Consider the following 15,125-nt stretch of genomic DNA (forward strand, 5'->3'; position numbering starts at 1 on the left):
AGTTACCTGCACATGAAGTGGAGCAATATTATTAGTAGGTTAACACAGATTAGCTAAACTCTAGGGAACTATGCATAGTTTTTAAAGGAAGTAAATCGAAATAATAACAAAGGACATAAATGGAATAATAAAATAACTAGAAGATAAGAAGGCAGTAAAAGAAGTGAAAAGAAGGAATAGAAAACAGATACAAATATGGTTGATACCAATCAAAATATGTTAATAATCAGTTTAAATGTGAAAGATCTAAATACAGTGGTTAAAGACAGAACTAGTCAAAATAATAAAAAAGACACAACTATATATTACCTAGAAAACATCCTCTAAATATAAAGAAGTTGATAAGACGTAAAATGATGGATGAAGATATATTTATGGTAGAACTAATCAAAACAAAGTCAGACTAGTTATATGCATTTCAGACAAAACAGACATCAGAACAAGGAAAATTATCAGTTATCAGTGATAAAGAGAAGTACTATGAAATAGTAAAGAATTTTATTCTCCAAGAACTAACAATCCTAAATATATATGCATCTAAGGACAAAGCATCAAAATATCTGGGGCAAACAGTGATAATATATTATAATTCATAAATCAAAGATGCAGAAAATCAGAAGAGATATAATTGGCCTAAACAATATATCAATCCACCTACCTAATTGAATATCCTAAAAATATTCCATCCACAAGGAGTAGAATATAATTTCTTCTCAAACTTACATGAAATATTCACTAAAATAGATTACATAGGGCCATAAACCACACCTTAGCACATCTTAAAATGTATAAATCAAACAATAAATATCTTAGATCACAATGAAGTCAAACTAGAACTTAGTAATAGAAGCCCACCTGGAAAATCCTCAAATATTTCTAAAAACACAATTCTTAACAGTACACAGGTCACAGAAATGTTAAAAAATTTCAAAAAATTATTAACTAAATGAAAATAGAACTCATTAAAAATGTGCCAAATGCAGGAAAAAAGTAGTGCTTAGAGAGAAATTTATAGCATAAAACACATATGTTAAGATACAGGAATAACTAAAACTGTCAGTTTGGGAAACCAGAGAAAGAAGACTAATGTAAGCAAGCAGAAGAAAAGAAACAATAATTTTGAAATGAACAGAAATAAAACTCAAATTAAGAAAAAAATAGGGAAAAATCAACCAAAATAACACCTCCTTCTTTGAAAAGATCAATGAAATTGATAATCTTCTAGGTAGGCTAAAAAAGAAAAAAAGAGACGAGAAGAGGAGAGGAGAGGAGAGGAGACGAGTGGAGAGGAGAGGAGAAGAGAAGAGAAGAGAAAGAAGATTAGAGAAAGAGAAGAGAAGAGAAGAGAATAGAAGAGAAGAGAAGAGAAGAGAAGAGAGAGGAAAAAGAAAGAGGAGAAGGAGGAGGAGAAGGAGAAGGAGGAGGAAGAGGAGAGGGAGAGGGAGGAAAGATGGAAGGAAGGAAGGAAGGAAGGAAGGGAGGAAGGAAGGAAGGAAGGAAGGAAGGAAGGAAGGAAGGTAGGTAGAAGCAAATTACAAATGTCATAAATAAAAGCCAATACTACATCTACCATGGGATTAAAAAAGATAAGAAAGGGCGGCACTTGGGTGACTTAGTCCCTTAAGCATCCAACTATTGATTTTGGCGCAGGGTGGTGAGCCAACTCTGATTTTAGGATCTCAAGGTGGTGAGACCCAGCCTGTGGTCAGGCTCTATGCTGGACGTGGAGCCTGCTTAAGATTCTCTCTTTCCTTCTTTTCTGCCTCCCCCTTATTCTCATGTGCTCTCACTCTGTCTCTCTCTCAAATATAAAATAAAATAATAAAATAAAATAATAAAATAAAATAAAATAAATAACATAGGAATACATTAAATAATAATTTTGTGCCCATAAGTCTGGTAATTCAGGTAAATGGAATACTTTGTGAAATATACAAACTACCACAAGTCTCAGAAAGACAGATAAACTTGAGAGTGTTTTATCTATTAAGAAAGTCAGTTCAACTCAACTAACCATTTAAGGAAAAAAATGAAAGCAATTATCAACAATCACTTAAGTCAATAGGATTAGTAAAAGCACTTCCTAACTTATTCTACAAGGCCAGTGATATCCTAACAACAAAACAAGATAAATACCTATAAGGAATAAAAACTATAGATTAAGACCTTTTCAGGAACATTAATATATCTCATGAACATAGAAGAAAAGTGAATTAATTCGTTCAATTAAATATTAACATATCAGATCTAATAATGTATAAAAAATTATACACCATGACCAAGGGAGATTTATTCCAGATACACAGAGCCAGTTCAATATGTGAAAATCCATCAATGTACTACACTATTAATGTAATCTTTAAACCATCAAAGACTAAAGAAAAAAATAGTATGACCATAGCAATTCATGCAGGAAAAAAACATTTCACAAGGTGAAAAATCTTAATTATGTAAACCTCTCAGCGAAGCAAGAATAAAGGAGGATATCTCCAACTTTATTTAAAAAAATCTACAGAAGCAAAACTGACTTCATGTTTAATGGTGAGAAACTGGACCCTTTCCAACTAAGACTGGGAACAAGGGAGGATGTTTTCTTTATAGTCCCATTCAATGATATATAAAGAATCCTAGTTAGTGCAAGAAAATAAACAAACAAAAGGAAATTGATTATTTGCAGATTGAGAAGGAAGATATAAACTATCTCTAGTCACAAATAATTTGATTGATTTTTTTTAAATCCCAAAGAATTAAGAACTCATAGAAATCATAAGTGAGTAGAGGAAGAAGGATAAAGGATAAATATACAAAGAGTGATTCTATTTTCTTTCCAATAAAAGCAATTAGAATTTGATATTTAGGACATGAACTGACATTTTACCAAAGACATACAGACAGACAACAGACCCATGAAAAGATGCTGAATATCACTCATCATGGGGGAAATGCAAATCCGAATTACAGTGAGATATCACCTCATGCCTGTTAGAATGGTTAAAATCAACAACACAAGAAACAAGTGTTGGTGAGGATGTGGAGAAACTGTAGATGAGAATGGAAACTAGTACTTTCACTCCGGAAAACAGTATGGAGATTCCTCAAAAAATTTAAAATAGAACTACCATACAGATCTAATAATGGCATCATTGAATATTTACCTAAAAAGTACTAAGACACTAAATCAAAAAGATATCTGCACCCCTATGTTCATTACAGCATTATCTACAATAGCCATTTGTAACAACAGGGACGGAGCTAGAGAGTATAATGCTAAGTGAAATAAGTAGTCAGAGAAAGACAAATACATATGATTTTACTCATATATGAAATTTAAGAAACAAAACAGATGAATGAAGACCAGACAAAGGGATACAAACCAAAAAACAGATCATTGGCTATAGGGAATAAACTGATGGATACCAGAGGGGAGATAAGCAAAAGGATGGGTGAAATAGGTGAAAGGGATTAAAAGACACTTATCTTGATGAGCACTGAGTAATACATAAAAATTTTGAAGCACTATCTTGTACACCTGAAATTAATATTATAACACTATATATTAACTATACCTAAAATAAATAAAAATTCTAAAAATACCATTTACCACAGTATTCCAACACTGAAATCCTTAACAAGAATGAATTTAACAAAATGTACATAGGAATTGTATGTGGAAACTACAAAATATTGATGAAAAAACACAAAGAAGATTTAAATAAATGGAGATTTATTACATAGTTTTGTTTTGGAAGACTTGTTATTATTAAGGTGTCAATTCTCTTAACTTGGACTTTAGATTCAACTCAATCCCAATGCAAACAGATCTAGTAGAGCCAACACAATACTGAACAAGGACAAAGTTGAAAGGCTCGTAATATTTAAGAATTACTATAAGCTACAGCTATTAAGATAGTTTGACACTGGAAAAGAAAATAATAATTGAACAGATTAGAAAGCACCAAAATAAAACATAAAATCAGTCAACTAAATAAATACCAACTAAAGTAGTAAGGGTAATTCAATGAAGCAATGATAGGCTTTTCATTAATGGCTGAAATACTTAGATGTCCATATGGAAAAGAATGCACACAGAAACTGAACTTACACAAAAACTAGTTCTGAATGCAGCAAAAACTACACAAGCATAAAATTTCCTGATGAAAATGTGAAACTTAATGAAGAAAGTCTTCATAACCTTGGCTTTGTGAGTTTTCTGATGTAATAGTAGCATAATTAATAAGCAAAAATTTTAAACACTGGATTAATAAAAAACTGCAAATATGGATCTTCAATAAAAAATAAAAAACTAGCAAAAGTATGAGATAGTAAGTCATAGGCTGGAAGAAAAGATTTGCAAAAGACACATCTAATAAAAAAATTTCTATCTAAAATTTATCGAGAACTCCTCAAACTCAGGAATAAGGAAATAAAGAGCCATTTTTTTTTTAAAAGGGAGACAGAACGTAAAGACTGCTAACTCTGGGAAACGAACTAGGGGTGGTAGAAGGGGAGGAGGGCGGGAGGTGGGAGTGAATGCGTGACGGGCACTGGGGGTTATTCTGTATGTTAGTAAATTGAACACTAATAAAAAAAAATAAATAAATAAAAAGTAAATGTTCTAAAATTATACATTAAGGAAGATATATAAGTGGAAAACAGTAATATGAAAAGATATTCAAAGTTTTTTCAATTAGGAAATTACAAATTAAAACCTCACTGATATGCTAAAACATTTGAATGGCTAAATTAGGAAAAAAAAGACAATACCAAATGCTTATGAGGATGTGGAGCAACATAAACTCTCATTTCCTGCTGGTAGGAATGCAAAATGAAACAGCCACTTTGGAAGACAGTTTAGCAGCTTTACAAAGTTAAGTAAGCATAGCCTCACTATATATACAGCAATACTACTCTTAGGAAATTGGTTGAGTAATTTGAAATTGCTTGAGTAATTCTGCACATACATAAACCTGACTGCAAACGTTTATGGAAGCTTTATTCATAATGGCCAAACACTAGAAGAAACTAAGATGTCCTTCAAAGGTGAATGGATGAATAAACAGAGGTATACCTATACAACAGACTATTACTTGATAAAAATTTTAAAAAGAACTTTAAGGTACAAAAACACATGGGTAAATTAAAAATGCTTACTGCCAAGTGAAAGGATCCTGCCTGGAAAAAAAAAAAAAAAAGCAACTCTATAATTCCAATAATCTGACATTCTGCAAATGTTAATACTATAGTTATGGTAAATAAATCAGTGGTTCCCAGTTCAGGAAGATGGACAGATTGAATAAGCAAAGGATGGCATATTTTCTTGGGGCAGTGAAATTACTATCTATAACACTGGAGGGTGACTATAAGACATTAAACAATATTATTTGTATATTATTTATAAAAAGATCAAGTAATTCAATAAGATTTAATAGGATAGATATGTGTTTATTTTCCAACATTTAAAAATATATTTAATGTATTTTTGCAATGCCAAGATTTCCATTAAGACAACTCATGAAAATGATCTGGGAACTGTCATTAGTTAATAAGTGTTTAAAAATGCAATATTCTATCAATTTATCAACTGCACATGTTTTTACATTTTTAACCTCTGTGACATTAAGTTGAGTCTTATAATGGATGGCATGTCATACCCTAATTGGCAAGATTTTTCTTTCTCAGTGGTATATGTAAAATGATACATATAAAAAATTAAGGAAATGAAGCATTTTGCGTATTAGACTTTGCTTTAATTTTTGTTTTCATTTTTCCAGAGTAAGGAAAAATATAAAAGCAAGTAAAAATTATAGTTAGCATAACTTGAGATGTTCTATTTTTATTATCTTTAAAAAGATTGTGCTCTTTTTTTTTTTGAGAGAGAGAGAAAGAGAGAGGGAACATGTTAGAGCATCCGCATGCAAGGTGGTGGGGGGACAGAGAGAGAATCTTATGCAGGCTCCAGGCCCAGAATTTATGGAGTTGATGCAGGGCTTGATCTCATGGCCCCAAGATCATGACCTGAGCAGAAATCAAGAGTTGGATGATTAACCAACTGGGCCACCCAGACGCCATTAGAGATTGTATATTTTATTTAGGTCTTCCCTTAAAAATCAGTAATATTCTCAGGAAAGAAACTTTGAAATGATGCTTAGAATTAGATCAAAATACACATATTGGGTAATCTGAAAAAATATTAAAATGTCATGGAAATATTTGCACATATCATGATATTGAAATGCCATTAACTGGAATGAGGAACATAAGATACCATGATTGTCACTTCTACTCCTAAATGATCAAGCTCAGTTTAAGACCAAGTGTTATTTCCCCCTGAAAATGAGATAAGAAAGGCTAGATCTTTGATCTCCATGGAGTAGCAATGGGTAAAGAGATGTTTTTGAAATTTGTCATTTATAGACCACCATAAGTCTACATAAGGAAAAGTTTCTATTCCAGTTATGTTTTGATTTTCCCTAAAAAAGAAGACCACATAAAATATAGGGAATTTAGGACACAGGTAAAAAACAAAATATGATCATCCTTAGATTGATAAGAGAGAGAACAGTTCTATTAAGATTTTAAAGATAAGCTGTACAGATATTATAAGATATTAACTTGGAAACCTTGACTGAGGCAGTAAGATATAATAGGTAAGACATTCTTATAGACCAAGATGCAAATTTTCAAACAACATTTCTGAAAATCAATTTCCTCACTCTTACAATCTTTCATTTGCATGGAGAATAAGAAAATCACTCCTCATTGTATCTGCAATCAGATGTTCCCAGCCTAGAGAATACAAAGCTAATGTATTTCTTCTTCCATTTGACTTGCCTCTTGTCACTCTACTCAAGATTGAAGAGATTAGACACTGTGCTTTACAGAATGGAGAGGAGAGGAGGAAAAAATAACAAAGGAAAGAAAGAGAGAAAGAAAGAGAGAGAGAGGGGAGGGAGGGAGGGAGGGAGGGAGGGAGAAAGGAAGGAAGGAAGGAAGGAAGGAAGGAAGGAAGGAAGGAAGGAAGGGAAGAAGAATGCAGTAGAAATGACTCATCTGCCTTCCATTACTCAAAGTTCTCCCCTGCAGTAGACCCCATTAGGGGAAGAAAAGTCATTGTAATGTTTAAGGAAGTTGGATATTGGGAGTTTAATTATTAACTGGTAACTACCATTCAAATTACTAAATTAAGATTGTTTTGCAACTTGTAATGATATTAGAATCTTCCTACTTTCATCATATATTTTCCATAAATTTTAAAGTTACCATCACTATTAGGGCTTTCCCTATTCTTGATTTTTTGAAATATCACTTATATACTTAGAAAACGAAATTGTAGTATACATATTTGAAATACATGTTAGGTTATTCAGTACATCATTTTCATGATGTTTTTAACAAATGTGTACTTTGATTTATATATTCTGAGATACACGCAAGATAAAATTGGTGTCACTCTGCTTTCTCCCTAGGATTAAAAAGATTTTCCAATTCTAAATTCTCTTCAACTACCAGGACAGCCCTGTTTTTAAAATATAGTCCTGTATGTAGACCTGGATAACACATGGGCATGTTTTCCTCAAATTATTAGTATAAATTTTGTATTCCCCAATCTTTAGCATCCTACGTGTGTGGAGAGGACCACTTGCGGTTTCTTGTCCTGTATGGTCATTTATTTAAGGACTGCACATATTCTGTAAAGAAGCTACCATAATTCCATGCTTTCTAGGCACTAGAAACTATTTTAAGTACTTAAAAATATTATTTATTTAATCATCTCAACATCTGTAAGTGGAAAGTATTGTAATTATACCCATTTTAAAGCTGAGGAGACCAATGCCCAGAGAGTTAGGGAACTGTCCAAGGTCACACGGTTACAAAACAGCAATCCTGGAATTTGGCCCCAGGCACTCTTGGCTGTGGTGGCCACCACAGGGCCTACTGTCCTGCACTGCCAAGGAGAACTTTCCAAAAACAAGCAGGGAGTGTGCTTTGATCATTTATAAAGCTCAGCAGCCAGTGAGTGGAACATGAGTGGGAGGGTTTGTTGCCAACAAAAAAGAGAGCTGATAGTGGGCAGGTCTCCAGACTGGACAAAATGAAGAGCTGAGCCAAGACAGGGGCAATGCAATTGAGACAGAGTGATGGAGATGGAAGAGAATGAAACAACAGAATTTAGAGAGAGGTGAGGAGGAGGAATAGGTCTACCTGTGGTTTTCTGACTTTGAAAAAAAAACAAATCCCTTTGTCTCCTGTTTACTTCAAATTGGTTCCTTCCACTCTGTGGAGAGAATATTTTGGGAAATCTGTAATTTCCCTGATATATGTCGGTGTATCAGTTTGGAAAGGTTGGTAAATATAGCCCCAAATCTGAAATTTAGAAAGGAAGAAATAAGACAGATTGTATGTGTTATAAGGCCGGTACCAAAACAGGTACTTTGCTCCCAAGGGCACACATTTCTAAGCTGAGATCTATGAACTTGATCTCTGGATGGGCTCTAAAGGGTCTGAGCCACTTAAAATTGCAGGCAAAATTGTGCGTACCTTTGCGTCTCCGCGCTTCTCTGGGGAGGGTGTCCAAGCCTGTGTTAGAGTCTCAGGGGCTTTGTGACACAAAACGCTCATAAACCACAGTCCGAGACCCTTAAGGTAAGTGCCATACTTTTTTATAACATAGTGCGGTGCTCAGGATTAGTCTGCAGACAGACCATCTCAGTTTAAAGCCTGCCTCTGCCACCTGCTTTTTTATGACTGTGAGCAAGTTTTTTTTTATTCTCTCCCTGCCTCAGTTTCCTCATCTGAAAAACGAGGAGTCTATTCTAGTAGTTTTGAGAGTTTAGTCAATACAGGTAACGTTAAAAGGGCAGTGCTGGCACCAAAATAAACTCTGATATGCTCTAACTCTTCCTTTGACCAGCAACATTTATTTTTCTTCACATAGAACTGTATCTTGCAGTCATTCCTGCCACATGGAGAGATTACATTAATATTATATTATGTAAAATCATTAGCTCAGTAACTATTGTATGAAACTAAAATGTACCCCTCAGATAGGGAGGGGCAACACTCTTCATCAAGCCCTGTACACGGGTATAATACACAAGAATCATAAAGAATGAATATTTTATGGATTCCAACCTAGAAATATTCACATTCTATAGATCTGTGTTCAGGCCAAGTTTCTGCATTTGTAATAAGGGGCCTCAGATATGAATGATTTAGGTAATCCAGAGAGTAGCCTGAAGAGCATTATTTTAATTGTTCTACTTTCATCCTTTTATACCTGCAGTCCTCCTAGTTATATTAGACAGGAGTGATGGGATCTCTAAAATCTACAGATCATACATAAATTGCCCATGAACAAACAGGGGTGGAATGGATAAACAAATGTCCTTTTTTTCCCAGGAAAGCTGGTTACTTCGCTCCCTTAGAAAAAAATTGACTATCGCTTTTCTACTCCCAAACTAGCTCTTGTTATTTAAAATACATCTTATTAAAATTACTTCTGTTATAATTTGGAGATCCTTAAATTTCCATCTGGCTATAGCTTCATTCCCTGTCATAGCAGTGCCTTTGCCACAAGCGTCCAAGGCATGATTATGCCAATCAGTCATGTATTAGAACATTTTCTGTTTTCCCAAGAGCATGTGTAAGAAGCGAAAATTAAAAAAAAAAAAAAACCACTCACACACCCCTCACAGTTTATAATCTGATTTTGCATGAGAAGTCTGCAAAACCACAATGATACGAAAATCTGTGAGCATCATGCACCAAGACATTGATGGTATTCTGGTTTTTCGATATCATGTGGATTCTTTAAAAATTAATTTCTCATCTTCTGAGTAGCTAAATATTTTGAAACTGTAATTTTTCCATCACAGAAAAAAGAATTTAGAAACATACTTCTTGGCATATCATTCCAATGGGAATTTCATGCAAAAGTAATATTTTAACAGCAGGCTGGAAGGAAGACTCATTGCCTTGTCAAGTGCCAGTTACAAAATTAGACACAGCCTTAAAGGGAATAAATGGGGGATTAAAATGTTTTTGAAGCTGCTCATTTGTCTAAACTTTATTAAAATTTCCATGAAAAGGTAATGATATTGATCGATATATTGTCATATATACAGAACAAAAACAAAGTGAACGGAAGAATGATAGATTATTTCGCCTTAAAAATTCACGTTACTGATGGCCAGTGCTATCTGAACTGTATTTAGATGAATTAAGCAGATGCTACCCTTCTATTTCTAACAAAAGGAATGAAATTCAAATCAAAACATAGGAAGGCAAATCTCAGAAAAGTATGTGAAGGTTTAAAGCGGCCACAAGTCTACGAGTTGAGATGTCCTTAGCAAACAATTATTCCATCTAATACATCATTGATATCATTACCATATTTATCACCAGTATGCAATGTTTATAAATTGTGTTGACCTCAGTGACTAATTTAGGTTACAAATCATGAATCACTGTATCATTTTTCGCTTCCGTTTCTTTTAATGTCTGGGTCCTTTCTGGTTTCAGAGTGATACATTCTGGGTTCTGTAGTCCTTTGGGCTAATATCTTTTATACAGGGTGGGGGGGGGCTGAGCCATCTATCCCTTTGATGGAATCTGCTTTGTAAATAGACTGATGTACACTTTTTGTACACAAATATGTTTGTATACAAATCATGTTTCCTACTTTGAATTTTTTTTTCCTGTGTGTGAATGTATCATCATACTCCAGAGTAAACGACTGGATACACCAGGTCTACTGGAGTAGACCGTATCTGAGGATCTCACGGACAGAAGAGTGATGGGTGCCCAGGTGCCTGCTTCTTTCGGGCCCCCCCAAAGAATTGTCGGTGGGGTTTTAAGCCACACAGTGTTCTGTTTTGTTTCTTAAACTTAGAGGAAACTTCTTTTTAAAATGACAACAAAGGGGGATCCCCGGGTGGCTCAGTGGTTTAGCACCTGCCTTCAGCCCTGGGCCTGACCCCAGACACCTGGGATCGAGTCCCACGTCGGGCTCCCTGCATGGAGCCTGCTTCTCCCTCTGCTGTGTCTCTGCCTCTCTTTCTCTCTCTCTCTGTGTCTCCCATGAATAAATGAAGAACATCTTTAAAAAATAATAAAAGGGAACAAAGAACATAAACCGTTGTGGCCGCGATAAAGGGACAGCAGGGAGGACGGGGACGGCCAGGGACTTCCACGGCAGGTCTTCTACCTCCTGGAAACGAGCTCGTCCCAGACTCTGGTCACTTCGTGGTCTTCTTGGGTCCGCTCAGCGGTCTTCCCCGGAGAGTGGGTGAGATCTGCTGCTTCCCCGCGCCCCGGGCCCCCCAGGACCTGAGGGCTTCCATCACCCCCTTCCGTCCCTCACAGGGCTTGAAGGGGTTGGAGAAAGATCTTTTCCCATGCTGTTTGTCTCATAAAGCCCTATTTTTTTCTCTTCCAGAACCTTCCAGATTTCGGCTTTGGCGAGTCTCCCGACCCCGTGTCCGAGCACCTGCAGGGGAGTAGGGTGCACGGGGCGGGAGGGCTCCGGGGCTGCGGGCGGCGGGGCGGGCTCTGACACCGGGTGGGCTGGGGTGGGGTGTGGAACTCGCCAAAGCCGAACTGTGAAAGGTTCTGGAAGAAAAAAAAAAAAAAAAAGGGAAAAAAGACTTTATGCACACAAACAGCATGGGAAAAAAATCTTTCTCCAACCCCTTCAAGCCCTGCGAGGGACGGAAGGGGGTGATGGAAGCCGTTTGGTCCTGGGGGCCCGGGTGAGCCCAAGGAAGGCGCAGATGCTCCTGGGAGCCCTCCGGCCACGTGCACCCTCGTCCCCTGCAGGTGCTCCCCTGCAGCTCCTCACACCTGCCCTTCCGCAGTCACTGTCCTTGCGTGTGGCTGCGCGGGGGCGCCCAGGTCCTCTGCCCCGCTCCCCTCCCCCCCCCCCACAGCAGGTGCACCCGGGAGGGGGCGCACAAGGGCCCGAGGGCAGCTGCCAACCAGGGTTCAGACGCGGAGGCGGCGCAGGTGCAGGTGCAGGTGCAGGGACCTCGGGGCTCGGCCGCTTCCTGTGGCCCCGCGCACCTCCCCCCCCCCCCGCCGCAGTGCGCAGGTGCGAAGGCGCCCGTGGAGGTCCACGGGCTGGGGGGGGGCGCTCCAGGCCTCGCCCTCGCCGCCGACCCGCAGGTGCAGGAGCGCAGCCGGGTCAGGCCCCAGGCGGGCCCTGCACCCCCCAGGAGGGCCCGGCTCAGCGGGCGGGGCTCCCCGAGAGGCCGCGGTTGCCTGCCGGGCTCCCGAGGGTCTTCCCCGCGGCGCATCCCCTCCCGCGGCAGGTAAGGCTCCGCGCCCCCCGCCCCCCGTCTGCTCCAGGGGCCCCTCGCGCCCGCAGGACGCCGGCCGTTGGGTCGTTGGGCTGGTCCCGGGCGGGGCGGGGCGGGCTGTCGGGCCCGGGCGCCCCGGGCCGCCGCCTCGGTCTCCCCGCGCAGGGCGGCCCGCTGAGGGCTGCGTCCCCAGAGAAGCCACAGGCCAGCCCCGGGGCAGGCCCGAGAGCGCCGGCGGGTGCTCCCAGGAGGAGCCTGGCGGGGCCTGGCGGGCTGCGGGGGGGCCGGGGGGGGCTTCTCCGCCTCCCCCGGGGCAGCACCAGGAAGCCGAGCAGGGACCCGGGGGAGCCTGGGCCGCTCTTCTGTCCTGGAGCCCGCAGCCCGGAGGCTCTGCTAGCCTCCCCCTGTTGGGGCCGGGGCACCCTGACACCGCCCGGGGAGGCTGGGCCCTGCCAGCACCTGCCGAGGCGGGGCCCATGGCTGCAGCAGGGCCACCCCCGCCTGACATGACCAGGCCTGGGGGGCGAGTCCAGCAGCTACATCCGTGCACATCCCTAGTAGGAGGGGACGGCCTCCCGCCTGACATGACCAATGCTTGGCCTTTGTTATTAACCTTGGCCTTAGTCGTTTTTCAGGGCGCTTAGTGGAAGACTTTTCTTTTTTTATTTTGAGAGACCAACTTACAGCAGGGATCAGTCTTTGATTAATTTGTTCCTTTCTCTGTTTAAAAAAGTATTTTTTTCCATTAATATGTGAGCAGTAGTTTTAGTATATTACACCTCTTAATTTGTAATGCCTTTAAAATTATGATTTGCTTATCATTTAACGTGCATCATTATAAAATTAGATCATAATTTAATCTATGTATTTTTCCTGTATATGAAAGGTAGAACAGAAAGCTTAGGAGTTATTATAAATATGACTGACAATACGGTCTAATAAAAATTATGGTGTCAACACACTTTTACAACTTTCAATGTGGAAAAGTATTCACAGAGTTTCTCCCTTGTTTTGTTTCAATAGAGATAATATATTTACACAGTAAAAGAGAAAAATTGTGCAATAATAAAGTATATAGGCTCTAACAGGCTCCCTCCATAATCCCCAAATGATAGCCTGTTCTCTAGAAATCACCAGATATTTTAAGGTTTTAAAAGGTTTTTAAAGAAAGACCTTAAAATATCTGGTTTTGTTTGATTTGATTATTAGTACCATCGTTCTAAAGAATGCAATTAAAACATAATATACCAATTTGAGTTTACACATCCTGTTGTCCGTTCTTACAGGCAATAAACCTGGGGGTCCAGCTTCTGGAGGCAGTTAGGTCTTGAAAAAAAATACCTGAACACTCTGTACCTACAGTCTCTAATTTTTAAGCAGAATAATGTTAACTTATATCTTAAAAAATCTGTTGTTAGGATTCATTAAAATGCATTCAGCGTTCAAACTGGAGAGATTTACAAGTCAGTATCATGGCTATGTACATATTATTAACGACATAATTAAGGTTAGCGATGGTCTCAAGTAAGAAAACATGTATCTTTTTCTTTAAACCACGTGAAGGGGCATGTTCAAGCTCTCAGATTCAATTCATTCTCTTTCTTACACTTTATCAACTGCTTAAAACAATTATCATATGTTAGATTGCTTTGTAATCATACCATAACTACTGGTACAGTATTGTGATTTTCTTGGAGTTAATATCTTGTGGATATAGAAAAGTCATATGAAAATATTGCAATTTCTATAACCTAATTTTTTGATTGGGAACTACATTATCTTGATCAAAGAGCCATCTTTATCTTCTTACTTCTCAAGTATATACATGTATTAGATTAATTGCGCTAAAAAGACAGTCTTCATGGGGCCTCCTTTGTCTTCCTTTCATTTGAATCTTGTTTTAATTTTCCTAGAATACTTTCTTAGGTTAGTTTGGATACTGGAGTTGGCTGAGTCAGAAATGACTCCAAATAATTGTTACTTAAAAAAAAAAAAGGTAGTTTGTTTCTCCAATAAATATAAGGTAAAGCAACTCCATAACTGTCAGTCTTCTGTTTCATTGCTCCATTATCTCAACACATGGCTTCATTCTCATAGTCCAATATGTCTACTCCAGTTTCCTCTATGATATTGTGATTTATGCATGAGGAGTGAAGCGATGAGGAAGGCTGGGATGTAGAGGGAGGATTTCTTTCTGTTAGGGAAAGAACCCTGACAACTCTTATGTTTATAGTGCAATGGTCTGAACTTAGGCATAGAGCCATACTTAGCCGCAAGAGAGATTGGAAAAGTTTGCTTTAGCTGGATGACCATTGCTCAACAAAATACTCTTACATTGCGAGAGGAGGTTATTAGAGGGCAGCTCGCTGTCTCTGCCACAGTTCTTGCTCTTGAAAAGATAAGAATACTTGCATATCTTTCTTTTCACACGCAAAATTCACAAAGTTCTTTCCATTATGTCACCCATCCCAGGATTTCTAGCTAATGTGTGGTCTTCTCTTTCAGGGTCAATTATAGTACCAAGTGGTCTGACCATATATAAACTGAACTTAAAAACAAACAAACAAACTAAAAAACAAAGGCAGCTTATCTGTACACACTCCCCTCCCCATGCCAAATATGCAGTGGTTTGGTTAACATAGGCAATCGCAATACAACATACAATTTGAAAAAGGTTAAACAGAAATAAAACACTGAACAACTGCTCAAGAGCTATTATCCTATTTCGCTTGGTCAGAATTATGAAGCCTTTAGGCAAAGGCAGAGAGGTAAATCCCCTGGTAAATCCATATGTCAGCCCTGTACTGCTTTCTAGGACAAATCCCTATG

The 15,125-nt window shown here is 38.6% G+C and overlaps 1 protein-coding gene across 1 annotated transcript in view; it reads right to left on the reverse strand.

Moving 5' to 3' along the window:
* LOC144284122 (uncharacterized) overlaps window positions 1-12,882 on the reverse strand; it is a 30,219-nt gene extending 17,337 nt beyond the window's left edge. Inside the window, exons 1-2 of the mRNA XM_077848472.1 lie at window positions 12,423-12,882; window positions 11,363-11,610 (exon numbers count right to left, since the gene is read on the reverse strand). Coding sequence (XP_077704598.1) covers window positions 11,363-11,610; window positions 12,423-12,882 — 708 coding nt within the window. The remainder of the gene's footprint in view (window positions 1-11,362; window positions 11,611-12,422) is intronic.
* Between the last annotated feature and the right edge of the window lie 2,243 nt (window positions 12,883-15,125).

This window comes from Canis aureus, chromosome 15 (genome assembly GCF_053574225.1).
Source record: "Canis aureus isolate CA01 chromosome 15, VMU_Caureus_v.1.0, whole genome shotgun sequence".
Classification (NCBI taxonomy): domain Eukaryota; kingdom Metazoa; phylum Chordata; class Mammalia; order Carnivora; family Canidae; genus Canis; species Canis aureus.